Below are 20,025 nucleotides of genomic sequence, written 5' to 3'. Positions count from 1 at the left end.
TTTAGGGAACATAGACACTGCTTGTGACAATGCAATGACAGTTGTGAATTATTTTTGTGCAAAATAAAAGATTTTCAAAATTAATGAAAATACATTTTGCATTGATTCAAGTTGACGTGGGTCCATACTCACATCTGCTTTATTATCTTTTTTTTTGCAAAACAAACAAACAAACAAACAAACAAAAACGTATAAATGGACTGGCAAGGCTGAAAGGTTTCACGTGTGATAAAAGTGGCAGGAAGAAGAGTGGAGTGGGCTCTCTGTCGTACACATGCTAGCCAGCCATTCTTTCAATTCCCAAGTACCACATCTGAGTTTCTATGAACACCTTAAAAACCTCTGAAATGTTAAAGACTTTTCCCAACAGTCAATTTTTCAGTTTTTCTGGAATCCTGGTCATTTGGAAATCAACAAGGTGGGCCGCTGCTGCCCTTCAGCAGTCTTAACCTAATGTCTGCTGCTTCAGGTCAATTTCCCTGCAAGGTTGGTGGTACTGTTTTTCCATGTACTGATTTTTTAAAAGCATGCTCAGGCCAGTTGCGTCTGCCTTTGCATTAAATTTGTCCTGAGCCATTGCTACTGGAACAATATTTTATAATGATATTCTTAATACCTCTTGTTGTATTAACATTTGTTGCATGCTTGTTATACTAAGCGATGACTACAGCTAAACCTTGCAGTATGATTACAGACAGCAGAATGTTGAATAATTAAACCATGCATGTAGATTAATAGTCTAATCTCACTGCCTGTGTATGGATAGTAAGAAAATAACATTTATTCCATTGCTAGAGTATCCAATAAAAATAAAAAGCCATCACCTACAGTTGGAAGCAGCAGTTCATTAAAGCAAATGTTTGCTTATTTTGTTTTATTTCCATTAAAATGTGCTTTTAATATTACATAAATCCCTAACCCCAGTTAAATTCTATGACTCATGTCTCAAAGCTACTACTGTATTTCAATTGACCTCTATGAAAACCTAAAAGGAGATTGTAATCCTTCAAAACAGATGCAAAAATTCTGACTCACAAGGAATACTTTCAGACTTAAACACTTTAAGAAGAGTATGGCTGAAAGTCATCTTACTTTGTTGACCTCCCTCAAGAGTAGTAATTTATAATGCATTGACCATGCACTGACAGTGAGTCAGTACAATGCTGCATGATGAGGCATGAACATGGCAGAGAGAATATCATTATAAAATATTTCTGAAACGTCTTTGTGTAATGACTATTGTACATGGAGGCTTTCGTTTATTGTGGGAAACTAAAAGCAAGTCAACATTTCATTGACACATGCATGAAGCTATATAGTTCTGTATGTAAACTATTTCTTTCTGTACTTTTCAATTATTCCTGTCATTGACTTCTCCAAGTTTTTATGCACAGTCATGTCTTCAGATTGCTGATCCTTCTTCACTGTTTTCTTTAAGTTCTATAAATAAATGTCCATAAGTATACATTGATGTTGTCTTTTCATGATTAACCATTGTTTTGTAAAGGACCATACTGGCATTTTAACCTAAAATGCCACTTCTAGTATGGAGTATACCTGCTGCAAAGGAAAATAACAGTGTTGGTTTACACCTTGCAAACATACAGCGTAGTGGTGTAAACAGGCAGAATACTAGTTTTATAGACATCTATATATTACTTTTTATACATTTAAACATTATTAACATCCCTATTACTACTTTTGATTACTTGTCTATGAGAACATGAATATACATTTAAATGTATATTTCCTTGTGCAACATAACAGTGCTAAATTTCCCATGATCTCTCCCTTTCATTAAAATACATATTTCATCTCTGCACAGATTGAGATGTATCAACAAAAATTAATAACAAGACAATGATGCAGAGAATGAACAAAAAACATCATTGATTCTTTTCCACATTATGGAAAAAAAGTACTATGTCACTGTTCTAAATTAACTTCTATGGTTACAAGCAGGTTGTGATTTGGCATGCTTATTCAAAATGCACTCAGCATGTATTAGATTCCTTTAATTGTTATGTGAATTGTTTGCATATGTGGTTATTATATGTGATTTCATTGTACTTGTATGTACTTGTATCCAGATATGTTTCTATTTTGCTTGATTTTGCTGGCCATTCTTGGATGACCTAGCAACTCAAGAATCAAAAGTGTTTTGTGCTGTCTTCTGTAATATGTATACTCTCTGATGTTTTGTCATATCTTGTCAGCTTTTAATTTTATTCTTATCCAACAAGATATCTTCTATATTTGTTGGAAACAAATTTATGCAAAGACAATTTTAGTAAGCTTTGCTCGACACAATTCTTTATTGATTAAGTTGACCATTTTGTGACATTGGAAAATGTAATTGATATCAACTCTCTCTTTTGCAGTTGACCCACCTTCAGACTTGAATTTTAAAATAAAAGATGAAAATACTGTTCATATGTCATGGGCAAAACCAGCTGATCCAATTGTGGGTTACAGAATAACAGTGGACTCTACAACAGGTAAGTTTTGAAATGTTGGGGTTTTAAAATAGAGACATTAAAGGTGATATAATCCAGTCTTCTCTCCTCCTTCCATTTCATTATAAGAAAGCTGAAATTTAGAGAACCTTAAGGATTTAGCTAATGTCACCAGGTATTTAGTGGACTCAGGTCTCCAAATTTCCAGCTTAGTACCCACTGTTATATTTTTGTAGTGTTGAGCTTTATTATATGGTTTGCTGTGCTAAGCTGTTGTTATTAAAAGAGTTACTTTTTTTTTTACCTGACCAGAATATTGCTGCTAATCTTTGATTTATAAAGTAGAATTCTCATTTCTTGATATTTTTCTTGAATTAGTATTTTTAACATTTAAATTATCAAGTGATGAAGTGAGTTCTTATGCCTTACCCAGTGTCTTATACATTTCAGTACACAGGAAACATTCTTCTGGAATAATGTTGAGCTACCATGATGGAAGATAAGAATTTACTTTGGCTAGGTGGATTCCGTAGATCCTAGACTCAGAGTCTTTAAAAAACAAACAAGGGGCGCCTGGGTGGCGCAGTCGGTTAAGCGTCCGACTTCAGCCAGGTCACGATCTCGCGGTCCGTGAGTTCGAGCCCCGCGTCAGGCTCTGGGCTGATGGCTCAGAGCCTGGAGCCTGTTTCCGATTCTGTGTCTCCCTCTCTCTCTGCCCCTCCCCCGTTCGTGCTCTGTCTCTCTCTGTCCCAAAAATAAATAAACGTTGAAAAAAAAAAAATTAAAAAAAAAAAAATAAAAATAAAACAAACAAACAAACAAACAAAAAATCTTGTTTGGGTTGTTGTCGAGAGTTATCTTTAGTGTTCATGATGTTGCCCAACTGTGGAGAACTAATCTCTATTGATTAACTTTTAGTTTTAACATGGCACGGAAAAATAACCATTGCCATTTGCACTGGCCAGGTGGTGGGAAGAAGTCTTGTCTGGCTGACAGTAGAGATGAATGATGTTGCTATAATTTAAGTTTTCTGAAACTACTAGTGATTTTAAATGCTAATTTATCAAGGAATTGGAATTTTTTTTTTTAAATATGATGTGAGAACTTAAGGGGTCAAGAATTTATTTTTTCCATTTTGAATCTTTCTCCCCAAATATACTTGCAGTTAACTAATTCACTCATTCCAAGGCAAAAAGTCCGTTGAAAAACAGTGCTATCAGTTTCCATATGTTGGAAATTACTGACTCCTATACTCCCCAAACTGGCACTGAGACCACCGAACCCAACAGAGCCCTGCTGGCTTGTCCTGTGGGGGCCCTGGTCGGTTCTGCACGTTCCACACAAAAACCAGGAATGTTTCTAAGGGTTCTAGTATACCTGTTACCTTTATTGATTATTTATCTTTTGATGAAAATTTAATATAATAAAAAATCCTACCAGGCACTTAGTGCCTAGGAACCATCGTTCCTGATTGAATAAAGAATGAACATAATTGGGGCACCTGGGTGGCTCAGTCGGTTAGGCGTCCGACTTCGGCTCAGGTCATGATCTTGTGGTCCGTGAGTTCGAGCCCCGCGTCAGGCTCTGTGCTGACAGCCCAGAGCCTGGAGCCTGTTTCAGATTCTGTGTCTCCCTCTCTCTCTGACCCTCCCCCATTCATGCTGTCTCTTCTTGTCTCAAAAATAAATAAATATTAAAAAAAAAGGAATGAACATAATCTATATACGAGAGTATATCCAGTACACTGTATTTTGAAATGTTTGATACCTGGTTAAGTCAATTCAGAAGACTATGGTTACCCATTAATGTATGGACCCATTTGAGTCCGGAGAATGCATTGCTTCCACACAGACTGCTTCCTACTACAGTTTAATTTTAACCTATAATGTCGTCTTTGAGTTGATTTTCATCCCCTACTTGTCTTTCTTCATTCTCCTCCAACACATAATTTAAAATTAAAATTAATTTTTTGTCTCATTTAGGAAATAATTTTGTTATCTGCCATTAGCCCTAAAAAACAATGGGGGGTTTTGGTTTGATATTCTGGTATATCTTTATTCCAGAGGAATCCTTGAGTCCTCAAACAAATATTGAATATGATTATAATAAGTAAGGTCAATGCCAGCCCATTTATTACATTTCAAAGTTCTGGTTTTAGAAGACAGAAGAAGATGATGTGTGGGTGTTCTGAAAAAAAATGCATATATATTTAATTTTTTAGATTTTGAGTGTATCTGGGAATTATATTATATTGTGTCGTTATATGTGAAAGATATTTTATTGCATTCATATTTTCCTTTCTATATTTCCAGATGGGCCTAGTAAAGAATTTACCCTTGCAGCTAGTACCACTGAAACTTTATTAAAAGACCTTATACCTGAAATAGAGTATGTGGTGACAATCACTTCATATGATGAAGTAGAAGAGAGTGTACCAGTTATAGGACAATTAACAAGTAAGCACACGTATAAAGTACTTCTATCCTTTTTTATTATGCAGAAGACTTCTCCCACTTTCAGATTTAATCTGTTATGCAGAGTTACTTTGTATCAGTATTAGCAGTTCTTTCTATGATCGTAGTCATTAGTGGATGTTAATAATCCATTCCTGGTTTATAACCCTGGTCTCTGGAAGCAGCAGGAGTGTTATGAATGAAAACTATTAAAAACATTAAACTTTGCCAGGCAACAATGTTAATGTCTTTTTGAAGTACATCTAAAATCTCACTAAAAATAGTTTATTTGCAAGGCATTGCTTATTTGGCAGTATTCTTTGAGCAGCTGGGCATGGACCGTACATTTGAGAGACAGCAGTGTAGGGGCGTGTGGGTGGCTCAGTCGGCTGCGTGTCCCACTCTTGATTTCTGCTCAGGTCATGATCTCTCTCAGTTGATGAGACTGAACCCTCTCTTGGGCTCTGTGCTGACAGTGTGGAGTCAGCTTGGGATTCTCTCTCTCTCTCTCTCTCTCTCTCTCTCTCTGCCCCTCCTCCACTATCTCTTTTTCTCAAAAATAAATAAATAAACATTGAAAGACAGTGGTAGAAAACAACATATTTATTTTTTAAATTTTTTTTTTCAACGTTTATTTATTTTTGGGACAGAGAGAGACAGAGCATGAACGGGGGAGGGGCAGAGAGAGAGGGAGACACAGAATGGGAAACAGCCTCCAGGCTCTGAGCCATCAGCCCAGAGCCTGACGCGGGGCTCAAACTCACGGACCGCGAGATCGTGACCTGGCTGAAGTCGGACGCTCAACCGACTGCGCTACCCAGGCGCCCCACATATTTATTTTTTAAAAGAACTATTTGTAGGGGTTCATTTCTTTTTGTAATAATCAGGTTTTGATTCAGTTCAAACAGGTGGCCCAACAAAGCCAGGGGAGAAGAAACCTGGAAAACCAGAGATACAAAGTAAGTATTTCCCTTAATGTTTTTGCTTGGATTTATAGAAGTCATACTGTAATATAAAGGAGATGTTCCAAACTATATACATAGTTTGATTTTATTCCTGTGTTAATTTCTATTGGTGTTATCTAGAACAAATACAGACAACATAATAGTAATATATGACTAGTTATATTACCTTACATTCTGGGTTTCTAGTCAATTTTTCATTCTAGTTACTAAATATTCATTTTACTGGGAGTGTTTTGAACTGGTGCGTGTCCACTTTGTTTTTTTTTGCAGGATTTTGGCAGTAGGTGAAAAACAAAGCTCATCACTGAACTTAACTCATTTCTCAAAGAGAAACTGATTGAAATAGGGATATAGGAGAAATATAAGGCTGGAACACAAGAGAGATGCCTTCATTGTGTTTGAAGAAATTCAGTTGCCATGAAAATATACTTCTCAATCTATGTATATGTTATGTTCATCTCTAGGGCATTTAGATGATTTTAATTGATGGCAGTGTAGCTATTTCCAGTGTCTGTGGACAACATCTTTGGTAACATGTGGGTCTTGACATATCTAAAGAATAATTACACATTTTCCAGAGATGATGTTGGGGAGGTGGTGTCTGGGAATCAGTGGGGTGAGAAATTGGAATGGAGTCTTAAGCAGTTTGAAACAACTTCCCAGGTCATTCTGGTACATTCTTTCACTACTAGCTCTATTATTATTCCGCCCCCACAAAGAATGCAGGAGGCAAGTTAGAGAAGAAAAAGGCATGAAAAACATTGTTTACAATTTTCTTTATAATATACAATTAGGAGCCCAACCCCAAACAAAATAAGGTACACAGTGATCCTTGGTGCGTTTGTAATCAAACAAAAGGAATTTTATTTAGTCTTGCTTTTGCAGTTCCTAGCTTCCTTTGTCTTCTATTGCTTTGTCTGACTTACTGGGATGGACCTTTAAGGAGTTTCTTGGACTCCTAATTTACCACCTTATAAAAGTTGGATTTATGACCCAGGATGACAATAAAAGGATTATGAATACAAAGTCCCCTTTATCTGTAATTTTTCCCTACAAATAATTGTTTATCATTCCTTCTGATGCCTAATAATCCGAAGTGAAGTTTGTAGTATGTAGTTATAATGCTAATATTTTCTCCGAGCCATCAATATTTATTCTAAATCAAAGCATTATACCAAATATTGACTATTCAGTAGACTTAAATGGGCCCATTAAATGGTGTGCAAAAATTATTTAGGCATGCAACTTGTATTTAGCTTGCAAAATTTTCCAGGACCCTTTCCTTCTCTTCCTAGCCAAATATTTCTTTTATTATCCACCAACTGACTGCAAGGACGAAAACATCTTCAGAAAATTCACTTAGTGTTGCCTTAAAAATACAGATTTTCATGAGAATCAGTTTGTTTCCCTTCTGACCACAAAGAAAAGAAAGAGGATGTTTAGTTATAAAAGCCAATCATTGCATTTCAGTAATTTAAGGATGTAATGTGAATTTTTACTTCTGAATTGAAATGTGTTTTTCTACTCTTTGTTTTGTAAAAGTAGGTTTTAGGCTTCCAATTTAGATACACTGAAAATTAGGACAATAAGATGTTTTGACTACCTTGCATCATATTTATGCTTGTTTTGACTTGTGTTAGACTCTGTTAACCCTCTAGACGAACCCACTGCAAACTTCAGACAATTACATTATAAAATGCAGAAGAATTTTAAAAGTTTTTCTCTTTTCTTCAACTTAACTGCATCTGTTTGAATTGGACAGCAGTTGTTTTGTATTTATTGCTAAATACCAAGGAATGAAGACACTGCTTACACTCGTTTTGTATGTCTCCCAGATGTTTTGTGTAATTTTTACTTTGAGAAAAGAGGAAGGATATCATTTATAAAAATAGATAAGTTGATAGCATAAATACTTCCGTCACATGCTCTTGGAGAGTAGGTCATATATCTATTTATCTTTTCTTGCGCGATGTCTTATATAGTAATTTAGAGCCATATAGTTTCATAAATGCGTGTTAAATGAAAGCACTGAAAATGCTTCTGTATACGCAATTAAAACAGTTTATTCTTTTGTGCATGTCGGTTGTGGGTGAAGAACAACGTGAATTCATTCTGATCAACAAAATGATTTAAGGAGACAATAGTTTTTCAATGTTAGCTTGTAGTCTTTGACTATGAAGCAAGTTAATAATACATCAATTAAAAATATATCCAATGCATTTCAGAATGCTCTGTCAGTGCCTGGACTGATCTGGTGTTCCTCGTGGATGGCTCATGGAGTGTGGGAAGAAATAATTTTAAGTACATTTTAGACTTTATTGCTGCTCTTGTGTCCGCTTTTGACATCGGAGAAGAGAAGACAAGGGTTGGAGTTGTTCAGTACAGCTCTGATACCAGGACTGAATTTAACTTAAGTCAATACTACCAAAGGGATGAGCTTCTTGCTGCAATTAAAAAAATTCCATACAAAGGTGGCAACACAATGACAGGTATGTTTTACAAAGTTCATTATTGTTTGAAAATAAGTGGAACACCTGTTTGGGAAAGAAATTAAGCATCACACAGTTATCATAGCTTAAATAAGTTTGAAGTTAACCACATAGTTTTTGACCTTGGCAAAATTGTGTAGTAAGAAGGGAACAAATATGTTTCTTTTTCACTTCAGGGGATGCCATTGATTACTTAATTAAAAATACTTTCACGGAATCTGCTGGAGCGAGAGTTGGCTTTCCTAAAGTGGCAATTATTATTACGGATGGCAAGTCCCAGGATGAAGTGGAAATTCCAGCAAGAGAGCTTCGGAGTATTGGGGTTGAAGTTTTCTCTTTGGGTAGGTCACATTTGGCTGATTATTTTCACTTTAGAACTACTTCAATACTGCCTGCTTAGGAAGAGGAAAGGTTGATTCCTGAAGGAAGGATGCTATTACAAGTGTTCACTGCATTTTATAGTGTAGTGTTAAGCCAGGTTATCTTTCAGTAAAAATTCTGCTTATGTATTTCTCTCCTAGAACTCCCTCAGCCTATGCATTGTGAGGTGGTATTCATATATACATATATATATTTTTGCCAGCCCTCTGTTTTTCAAAGAACGCTGGGCCACTGATTCTAATAAAGATCCTCCTTGTATTATCATTAAGTGTTTCTTTTTTTTTTTTTTATGTGTTTCCTATATTATGTAATACTTGTGGAATTCAGAGGGTTCCAGCTCATTCAGGACTCTGGAAGAAGAAAGTATTATCTTTACAGATGGCAGGGACAAATGATGGCATGGTTGGGATGAGAGCCCACTCTGTTTCACTAACCATTCATTTTCCTCTTTGGCTGGCCACTTTATGTGAAATTATAAAATGCCTTTGTCATTTGAACAGTTGCACATTCGTTATGAAGCAAACCAATTCTGGCTTATGACTAAATAAGGATTTAAAAATGTCTTTACTTGTGAAGGACTGAGAAAGCAAAGAACTCCCCGAATTCAGCACATTTTTCTTTTCAATATATCCTTGTCCTTTTGTTTTTAAGGCATTAAAGCTGCAGATGCAAAAGAACTCAAACAAATCGCCTCCACGCCTTCATTAAACCATGTTTTCAACGTGGCCAACTTTGATGCAATTGTGGATATTCAGAATGAGATCATCTCTCAGGTGTGCTCAGGTGTTGATGAACAGCTTGGTGAATTGGTTAGTGGAGAGGAAGGTGAGTGAATTGTTCACTGTTCCCATGTGTTAGCCTTTTCCATTATTTGATGGCATTTGTAGCTTTATAGGAATTCTAAAGGTAGACATTTTTACTCAAACATATCTTCTAGTGATTCTCCAGTTGTATACTCCATGTGTATGGTTTTTCAGTAACTCAACTTCTTGATATTATTTGTATTGGTCCCCCTCCCCCAGTGGAGCATTAAATAAAAATATTTATATCATTATCAAGTTCTTTTTTTTTTTATTATTATATGAAATTTATTGTCAAATTGGTTTCCATACAACACCCAGTGCTCATCCCAAAAGGTGCCCTCCTGTACATCACCCACCCTCTCCTCCCTCCCACCCCCCATCAACCCTCAGTTTGTTCTCAGTTTTTAACAGTCTCTTATGCTTTGGCTCTCTCCCACTCTAACCTCTTTTTTTTTTTTTTTTTTTCTTTTTTCCTCCCCCTCTCCCATGGGTTCCTGTTAAGTTTCTCAGGATCCACCTAAGAGTGAAACCATATGGTATCTGTCTTTCTCTGTATGGCTTATTTCACTTAGTATCACACTCTCCAGTTCCATCCACGTTGCTACAAAAGGCCATATTTCATTTTTTCTCCTTGCCACGTAGTATTCCATTGTGTATATAAACCACAATTTCTTTATCCATTCATCAGTTGATGGACATTTAGGCTCTTTCCATAATTTGGCTATTGTTGAGAGTGCTGCTATGAACATTGGGGTACAAGTGCGCCTATGCATCAGTTCTCCTGTATCCCTTGGATAAATTCCTAGCAGTGCTATTGCTGGGTCATAGGGTAGGTCTATTTTTAATTTTCTGAGGAACCTCCACACTGCTTTCCAGAGCGGCTGCACCAATTTGCATTCCCACCAACAGTGCAAGAGGGTTCCCGTTTCTCCACATCCTCGCCAGCATCTATAGTCTCCTGATTTGTTCATTTTGGCCACTCTGACTGGTGTGAGGTGATACCTGAGTGTGGTTTTGATTTGTATTTCCCTGATAAGGAGTGACGCTGAACATCTTTTCATGTGCCTGTTGGCCATCCGGATGTCTTCTTTAGAGAAGTGTCTATTCATGTTTTCTGCCCATTTCTTCACTGGGTTATTTGTTTTTCGGGTGTGGAGTTTGGTGAGCTCTTTATAGATTTTGGATACTAGCCCTTTGTCCGATATGTCATTTGCAAATATCTTTTCCCATTCCGTTGGTTGCCTTTTAGTTTTGTTGGTTGTTTCCTTTGCTGTGCAGAAGCTTTTTATCTTCATAAGGTCCCAGTACTTCACTTTTGCTTTTAATTCCCTTGCCTTTGGGGATGTGTCGAGTAAGAGATTGCTACGGCTGAGGTCAGAGAGGTCTTTTCCTGCTTTCTCCTCTAAGGTTTTGATGGTTTCCTGTCTCACATTCAGGTCCTTTATCCATTTTGAGTTTATTTTTGTGAATGGTGTGAGAAAGTGGTCTAGTTTCAACCTTCTGCATGTTGCTGTCCAGTTCTCCCAGCACCATTTGTTAAAGAGGCTGTCTTTTTTCCATTGGATGTTCTTTCCTGCTTTGTCAAAGATGAGTTGGCCATACGTTTGTGGGTCTAGTTCTGGGGTTTCTATTCTATTCCATTGGTCTATGTGTCTGTTTTTGTGCCAATACCATGCTGTCTTGATGATGACAGCTTTGTAGTAGAGGCTAAAGTCTGGGATTGTGATGCCTCCTGCTTTGGTCTTCTTCTTCAAAATTCCTTTGTCTATTCGGGGCCTTTTGTGGTTCCATATGAATTTTAGGATTGCTTGTTCTAGTTTCGAGAAGAATGCTGGTGCAATTTTGATTGGGATTGCATTGAATGTGTAGATAGCTTTGGGTAGTATTGACATTTTGACAATATTTATTTTTCCAATCCATGAGCAGGGAATGTCTTTCCATTTCTTTAAATCTTCTTCAATTACCTTCATAAGCTTTCTATAGTTTTCAGCATACAGATCCTTTACATCTTTGGTTAGATTTATTCCTAGGTATTTTATGCTTCTTGGTGCAATTGTGAATGGGATCAGTTTCTTTATTTGTCTTTCTGTTGCTTCATTGTTAGTGTATAGGAATGCAACTGATTTCTGTACATTGATTTTGTATCCTGCAACTTTGCTGAATTCATGTATCAATTCTAGCAGACTTTTGGTGGAGTCTATTGGATTTTCCATGTATAATATCATGTCATCTGCAAAAAGCGAAAGCTTGATTTCATCTTTGCCAATTTTGATGCCTTTGATTTCCTTTTGTTGTCTGATTGCTGATGCTAGAACTTCCAGCACTATGTTAAACAACAGCGGTGAGAGTGGGCATCCCCTGTCGTGTTCCTGATCTCAGGGAAAAAGCTCTCAGTTTTTCCCCGTTGAGGATGATGTTAGCTGTGGGCTTTTCATAAATGGCTTTTATGATCTTTAAGTATGTTCCTTGTATCCCGACTTTCTCAAGGGTTTTTATTAAGAAAGGGTGCTGGATTTTGTCGAAGGCCTTTTCTGCATCGATTGACAAGATCATATGGTTCTTCTCTTTTTTTTTGTTAATGTGATGTATCATGTTGATTGATTTGCGAATGTTGAACCAGCCCTGCATCCCAGGAATGAATCCCACTTGATCGTGGTGAATAATTCTTTTTATATGCCGTTGAATTCGATTTGCTAGTATCTTATTGAGAATTTTTGCATCCATATTCATCAGGGATATTGGCCGGTAGTTCTCTTTTTTTACTGGGTCTCTGTCTGGTTTAGGAATCAAAGTAATACTGGCTTCATAGAATGAGTCTGGAAGTTTTCCTTCCCTTTCTATTTCTTGGAATAACTTGAGAAGGATAGGTATTATCTCTGCTTTAAACGTCTGGTAGAACTCCCCTGGGAAGCCATCTGGGCCTGGACTCTTATTTGTTGGGAGATTTTTGATAACCGATTCAATTTCTTCGCTGGTTATGGGTCTGTTCAAGCTTTCTATTTCCTCCTGATTGAGTTTTGGAAGAGTGTGGGTGTTCAGGAATTTGTCCATTTCTTCCAGGTTGTCCAATTTGTTGCATATAATTTTTCATAGTATTCCCTGATAATCGTTTGTATCTCTGAGGGATTGGTTGTAATAATTCCATTTTCATTCATGATTTTATCTATTTGGGTCATCTCCCTTTTCTTTTTGAGAAGCCTGGCTAGAGGTTTGTCAATTTTGTTTATTTTTTCAAAAAACCAACTCTTGGTTTCGTTGATCTGCTCTACAGTTTTTTTAGACTCTATATTGTTTATTTCTGCTCTGATCTTTATTATTTCTCTTCTTCTGCTGGGTTTGGGGTGTCTTTGCTGTTCTGCTTCTATTTCCTTTAGGTGTGCTGTTAGATTTTGTATTTGGGATTTTTCTTGTTTCTTGAGATAGGCCTGGATTGCAATGTATTTTCCTCTCAGGACTGCCTTTGCTGCGTCCCAAAGCGTTTGGATTGTTGTATTTTCATTTTCGTTTGTTTCCATATATTTTTTAATTTCTTCTCTAATTGCCTGGTTGACCCACTCATTCGTTAGTAGGGTGTTCTTTAACCTCCATGCTTTTGTAGGTTTTCGAGACTTTTTTCTGTGGTTGATTTCGAGCTTCATAGCATTGTGGTCTGAAAGTATGCATGCTATAATTTCAATTCTGGTAAACTTATGAAGGGCTGTTTTGTGACCCAGTATATGATCTATCTTGGAGAATGTTCCATGTGCACTCGAGAAGAAACTATATTCTGTTGCTTTGGGATGCAGAGTTCTAAATATATCTGTCAAGTCCATCTGATCCAATGTCTCATTCAGGGCCCTTGTTTCTTTATTGACCGTGTGTCTAGATGATCTATCCATTTCTGTAAGTGGGGTGTTAAAGTCCCCTGCAATTACCACATTCTTATCAATAAGGTTGCTTATGTTTATGAGTAGTTGTTTTATATATTTGGGGTCTCTGGTATTCGGCGCATAGACATTTATAATTGTTAGCTCTTCCTGATGGATAGACCCTGTAACTATTATATAATGTCCTTCTTCATCTCTTGTTACAGCCTTTAATTTAAAGTCTAGTTTGTCTGATATAAGTATGGCTACTCCAGCTTTCTTTTGGCTTCCAGTAGCATGATAAATAGTTCTCCATCCCCTCACTCTCAATCTAAAGGTGTCCTCAGGTCTAAAATGAGTCTCTTGTAGACAGCAAATAGATGGGTCTTGTTTTTTTATCCATTCTGATACCCTATGTCTTTTGGTTGGCGCATCTAATCCATTTACATTCAGTGTTATTATAGAAAGATATGGGTTTAGAGTCATTGTGATGTCTGCATGTTTTATGCTTGTAGTGTTGTCTCTGGTACTTTGTCTCACAGGGTCCCCCTTAAGATCTCTTGTAGGGCTGGTTTAGTGGTGACAAATTCCTTCAGTTTTTGTTTGTTTGGGAAGACCTTTATCTCTCCTTCTATTCTAAATGACAGACTTGCTGGATAAAGGATTCTCGGCTGCATATTTTTTCTGTCTAGCACACTGAAAATCTCGTGCCAATTCTTTCTGGCCTGCCAAGTTTCAAAAGAGAGATCCGTCACGAGTCTTATAGGTCTCCCTTTATATGTGAGGGCACGTTTACCCCTTGCTGCTTTCAGAATTTTCTCTTTATCCTTGTATTTTGCCAGTTTCACTATGATATGTCGTGCAGAAGATCGATTCAAGTTATGTCTGAAGGGAGTTCTCTGTGCCTCTTGGTTTTAAATGCCTTTTTCCTTCCCCAGTTCAGGGAAGTTCTCAGCTATTATTTCTTCAAGTACCCCTTCAGCACCTTTCCCTCTCTCTTCCTCCTCTGGGATACCAATTATGCGTATATTATTTCTTTTTAGCGTATCACTTAGTTCTCTAATTTTCCCCTCATACTCCTGGATTTTTTTATCTCTCTTTTTCTCAGCTTCCTCTTTTTCCATAACTTTATCTTCTAGTTCACCAATTCTCTCCTCTGCCTCTTCAATCCGAGCCGTGGTGGTTTCCATTTTGGTTTGCATTTCATTTAAAGCGTTTTTCAGCTCCTCGTGACTGTTCCTTAGTCCCTTGATCTCTGTAGCAAGAGATTCTCTGCTGTCCTCTATACTGTTTTCAAGCCCAGCGATTAATTTTATGACTATTATTCTAAATTCACTTTCTGTTATATTATTTAAATCCTTTTTGATCAGCTTATTAGCTGTTGTTATTTCCTGGAGATTCTTCTGAGGGGAATTCTTCCGCTTGGTCATTTTGGATAGTCCCTGGCGTGGTGAGGGCCTGCAGGGCACTTCCCCTGTGCTGTGGTGTATAACTGGAGTTGGTGGGCGGGGCCGCAGTCCGACCTGATGTCTGCCCCCAGCCCACCGCTGGGGCCACAGTCAGACTGGTGTGTGCCTTCTCTTCCCCTCTCCTCGGGGCGGGATTCACTGTGGGGTGGCGTGGCCCGTCTGGGCTACTTGCACACTGCCAGGCTTGTGATGCTGGGGATCTGGCGTATTATCTGGGGTGGGTAGGCAAGGTGCACAGGGGCAGGAGGGGCAGGCTTAGCTCGCTTCTCCTTAGGTGATCCACTTCAGGAGGGGCCCTGTGGCAGCGGGAGGGAGTCAGATCCGCTGCCGGAGGTTTGGCTCCTCCGCAGAAGCACAGAGTTGGGTGTTTGCGCGGAGCGAGGAAGTTCCCTGGCAGGAACTGGTTCTCTTTGGGATTTTGGCTGGGGGATGGACGGGGGAGATGGCGCTGGCGAGTGCCTTTGTCCCCACCAAACTGAACTCTGTCGTCCGGGGGCTCAGCAGCTCTCCCTCCCTTTGTCCTCCAGCCTTCTAGCTTTCCGAGCAGAGCTGTTAACTTATGACCTCCCAGACGCTAAATCGCGCTTGCTGTCGGAACACAGTCCGTCAGGCCCCTCTGCTTTTGCCCGCCAGACTCGGGAGCTCTGCTTGGCCGGCGAGCCGGCCCTCCGCCCCGGCTCCCTCCCGCCAGTCCGTGGAGCATGCACCGCCTCTCCGCCCTTCCTACCCTCTTCCGTGGGCCTCTCGTCTGGGCTTGGCTCCGGCGACTCCGTTCTGCTAATCCTCTGGGGGTTTTCTGGGTTATTTAGGCAGGTGTAGGTGGAATCTAAGTGATCAGCAGGACGTGCGGTGAGCCCAGCGTCCTCCTACGCCGCCATCTTCCCTCCTCTCATTATCAAGTTCTTAAAAAATCTTATTTGAACAAGTTTGACTTGCTCTTTTTGTCTAAGACCATTTTGTGCATGTCGAGTGTCTGCCCATAATTATGCTATTCAGGTACTTGCTTTCATTGTCTTACACTCTGATTTAAACATTGGCAGGCTGGGAAGACATGTATCTTAGCATTTGGCAACATCAACTAATAAGAACACTGTTGAACGTTCGTGTTAAGTGGTGAAAAAAAGGGTTTTCTATCATCAATCTCTGCATGTTTTCAAAACTTTTAAGAACATATCAAAGATCAGTCAGTTTGATCCTTCCACATCTGGAAAAATTTCCCATTTTTATCAGTTATTGTTTCTAAATACATGGGAGAAGGAAAAGATATTTCAGAAGACATTTCATAAACATCCTTTTGAGCATTAGAAAGTCACAATTTCCATGATTGTTGTCCTCTTAGCCTGAGAATTGACAAGTGATTAAAGATAAGTTTAGAATAGCTACATCTTCAGTCATGTAAACTCTTTAATCTCCAAACCCCAAGTGTTTTGGCAATGTTCATTGGCCCCAATTCTATTTCAGAACCCCTTCTCATTACTTCATGGGCTCCAAGTCTTCTTCGTTTTACTGCCTAATGTCTGATTCTCTTGATCTGTGCTATTACAAAATCAATCCCCTCACCCCACTTTTCCCTGATTAGCCTCTCTTTATGTAGTCTTTTCAATACTCTATTTTTTGAAATATCTGTTACTTATTTTTGGGAGAGCAAAAAACGGGGAGGGGCAGAGAGAGGAGAACAGAGGATCTGAAGAGGCTTCTGCACTGACAGGCTGACAGCAGTGAGCTCCATGTGGGGCTAGAACTCACACACTTTGACCTGAGTCAAAGTCTGACACTTAACTGTCTGATCCACCCATGCACCTCTTATATACTCTATTTCTTACCTGTCGTACACTGTCCACACTGCACGTGTGAGGGTGCAAATTTCTGTCCTGCCACTGTTTGAACTCTGCTTGTATGATGCGCGGGGCTGTATTCCAGGTGTCACACTGTTCTTCAGGGCCTCTCACTCTTGCTGGCTTAGCCCGTGACTTCTTTTCCCTATTCTGTCTCTGCATCACTCAAAAATTTTGGCCAAACATCCAGATGGCACATCTGTTGCGTCTCCACGCCCCCCACTACTCACTTTTTAGACATCATTTTTATACATAATGTATACATATGGAGATATGATTGCCTTTTTGAGGAGGCCACAAGTAAACTGGTGCCTGTTTTATCATCCATTTCTTGCAGGCTGAGATTAAAATAAAAATTGGAACTGTACATTCTGGGAAGTTGATTACACTGACAAATGTAAAAGTGTGAAAATTTGATGTGAAATGTCTTCAAATACTTTGTTGTCTGTTACATACATGACTGTATAAGGATAGAAATGTTTTAGATGATTGATATTTCTTTGTCGATATATATGTTGTAAAATGTGTCACTCCTGGTGGCATTATGAATAGAGTTGAACATTTTTTCTTAGCTTGACACAAGTGGGAATAAAAGTGTCTAAGATTATAAGAACTGTCATTTAAGAACTGCTGAATCCTTTATCTTTCTTTGCATATTATAAAGTATCTTTTAAAGATTACATTTTAATCTTTATAATATCATGAAAACAGAAAAAGAATTGAGCAAGTCATTGGTTGAGCAAATATTTATTGAGTGCCCACTTTGGTACCTAAGAATAAAGATGATGAGTAAAATACCAAAATTAGAATGGAAACCTTGGTCCCAGAGAAGAATTAGGCATCAGACATCTTTTTATTGATTTCTTCCAATGACTTTCTTTCCCCCTAATTTTCTCAGTTCCCTGATTAAAAATCAGGCACTGAGTCTTTTTTGGTTTGGATGTGTACAGGTGAAAGTGAAGACTTGGGATTGGGCAACTCTTCTTGATGCCTTCATGATTAATTTGACTTGGGAGGCTCAAATGTTCAAACCTATGGGTTGCACTTCACTGTTTTTAATCACTGTTCTACTTGTTACTTTTTAGTTATTGAACCTCCTTCAAATTTGATTGCCACGGAAGTGTCATCAAAATACATTAAACTAACTTGGAGTCCATCTCCTAGCCCAGTGACTGGCTATAAAGTCCTCCTTACACCAATGACCGTCGGAAGCCGACAGCATGCACTGAGTGTGGGGCCTCAGACCACCGCACTCAGTGTTCGTGACCTTTCAGCAGACACAGAATACCAGATCAGTGTTTCTGCCATGAAGGGACTGACATCCAGTGAACCCGTTTCAATAATGGAGAAGACTCAGCCCATGAAAGTTCAAGTGGGTAAGTTCATGGGTATATCATTGAGTTTGGAATAGATGATGGTTCATTTGACAGTATGCCTTCCTGCATCGGGTTTAATTTTAAACAAAATATTTACAATAGTTTTCTTTAAAAAATTAAAAAAATTTTTTTAATGTTTTTTTATTTTTGAGAGAGACAAAGACAGAAAGCAAGTGGGTTGGGGCAGAGGGAGAAGGAGGCACAGAATTTGAAGCAGGCTCCAGTCTCTGAGCTGTCAGCACAGAGCCTGACGTGGGGCTTGAACTCATGAACCATGAGATCATGACCTGGGCGGAAGTCGGATGCTCAACCGACTGAGCCACCCAGGCACCCTGCAATAGTTTTCTTTTAAATAAGCGTGCATACTGAGAAAACCAGATATCTATATTTTAATGACTGATTTGTATTTGTTGAACTTTAATGGACTTTCTTTCTTCTTACAGAATGCTCACGTGGTGTGGATATAAAAGCCGATATTGTGTTTTTGGTTGATGGTTCTTATAGCATTGGGATTGCAAACTTTGTTAAAGTTAGAGCCTTTCTGGAAGTTCTTGTAAAAAGTTTCGAGATTTCACCAAATAGGGTACAGATAAGTCTTGTCCAGTACAGCCGGGATCCTCATACTGAGTTCACTTTGAAAAAATTCAACAAAGTTGAAGATATAATCGAAGCAATAAACACCTTCCCCTACAGAGGAGGATCTACAAACACTGGGAAAGCAATGACTTATGTCAGAGAGAAAATATTTGTGCCTAGCAAGGGTTCAAGAGGCAACGTACCAAAGGTCATGATTCTTATCACTGATGGGAAATCTTCAGATGCTTTCAGAGATCCTGCTATAAAACTAAGGAATTCCGATGTGGAAATCTTTGCAGTTGGTGTGAAGGATGCTGTTCGTTCAGAATTAGAAGCTATTGCCTCTCCTCCTGCTGAGACCCACGTGTTCACAGTGGAAGATTTTGATGCTTTTCAGAGAATATCTTTTGAACTCACACAGTCTATTTGCCTTAGAATTGAGCAAGAGTTGGCAGCTATAAAGAAAAAAGGTTAGTAGACTTTGTAGAGTCAAAGTTATCTGTTCATGAACAAAGCATTTGGTTATAAAATTGAGGATATATAATTGTGGATTGTTCTTTTCATGAGCTAGAAAAAAGAATTTTGCTGTCTTATAGAAATCTTTTGAGCTTAGTTTATTTAGCTCTGAGATAGGACTTTATTTTGGGTATGGATCATGTATTTATTGATGAAAAAGCTGTTTACCATGAGTCATGAGATATTTTTGATCCTAGATCCTTAAGCATGGCTGGTTACCAGCTTTATCACACTTATTTGTCATATTCAATTCAACAACCACTAGTTGAGTGTCTACTGTGTGCTAGATGGTGAACCAAGTCTTTTGAATCAAAGGCGACTAGAACAGAGTCCTGGATGTTTGAATTCTTCTTACGCATTCCCTTTCCTGGGACACTTTTAGGCATTATTCCTCAAGCAGGAATTCCCTACCCTCTTTTCTTCATTTGTTCAAAGTCTGTTTTTGAACATTTGGTTAAAAGTCCCATCTCTTTCATCAAGGCTTCCTTAACTGCTCTGGTGCTGAACACTTAGTATCACTTCCGGTCATTTGGTGTTCATAGGTACTGCTCTGTTTTGTTAATAACGTCACACTCTCCTTCTTTCCAATTCGATTGTTTGTTCCCTGAGAACAGCAGTGTGCCTTAAATGTTGGCTCTTCCTATGATTCAGTTTAATGAATACTCTTTTGTTAAGAAAAGTCCCTTAATTATAATCTTGAAATATCTGTCTATCACCAGAAGTTAATATCCGATTGCCGAGGATGAATGGGAAAATACTGATGGTTCATTTTAGGTTTGTTACTGTTTAACTATTCCAGTTGTGGGCAGGACCATTCCATTACTGCTTTGTGTTTAGAAACTCAATTCAAATTCAATTTTA

The 20,025-nt window shown here is 38.4% G+C and overlaps 1 protein-coding gene across 9 annotated transcripts in view; it reads left to right on the top strand.

Moving 5' to 3' along the window:
- The window catches only part of COL12A1 (collagen type XII alpha 1 chain), a 123,808-nt gene that overhangs the window by 7,974 nt on the left and 95,809 nt on the right, over nucleotides 1-20,025 (top strand). For 6 of the 9 annotated variants that reach the window (XM_045498790.1, XM_045498793.1, XM_045498788.1 and 3 more), the window contains 8 exons: nucleotides 2,382-2,498; nucleotides 4,769-4,912; nucleotides 5,809-5,868; nucleotides 8,100-8,363; nucleotides 8,540-8,704; nucleotides 9,396-9,569; nucleotides 17,782-18,072; nucleotides 18,516-19,118. The exons of the other annotated variants lie outside the window; for them this stretch is intronic. In XM_045498790.1, coding sequence (XP_045354746.1) covers nucleotides 2,382-2,498; nucleotides 4,769-4,912; nucleotides 5,809-5,868; nucleotides 8,100-8,363; nucleotides 8,540-8,704; nucleotides 9,396-9,569; nucleotides 17,782-18,072; nucleotides 18,516-19,118 — 1,818 coding nt within the window. The remainder of the gene's footprint in view (nucleotides 1-2,381; nucleotides 2,499-4,768; nucleotides 4,913-5,808; nucleotides 5,869-8,099; nucleotides 8,364-8,539; nucleotides 8,705-9,395; nucleotides 9,570-17,781; nucleotides 18,073-18,515; nucleotides 19,119-20,025) is intronic. 9 annotated transcript variants of the gene reach the window in all.

The sequence above is a fragment of the Leopardus geoffroyi genome, chromosome B2, assembly GCF_018350155.1.
Source record: "Leopardus geoffroyi isolate Oge1 chromosome B2, O.geoffroyi_Oge1_pat1.0, whole genome shotgun sequence".
NCBI lineage: Eukaryota > Metazoa > Chordata > Mammalia > Carnivora > Felidae > Leopardus > Leopardus geoffroyi.
This window is presented reverse-complemented; position numbering and strand designations above follow the sequence as displayed.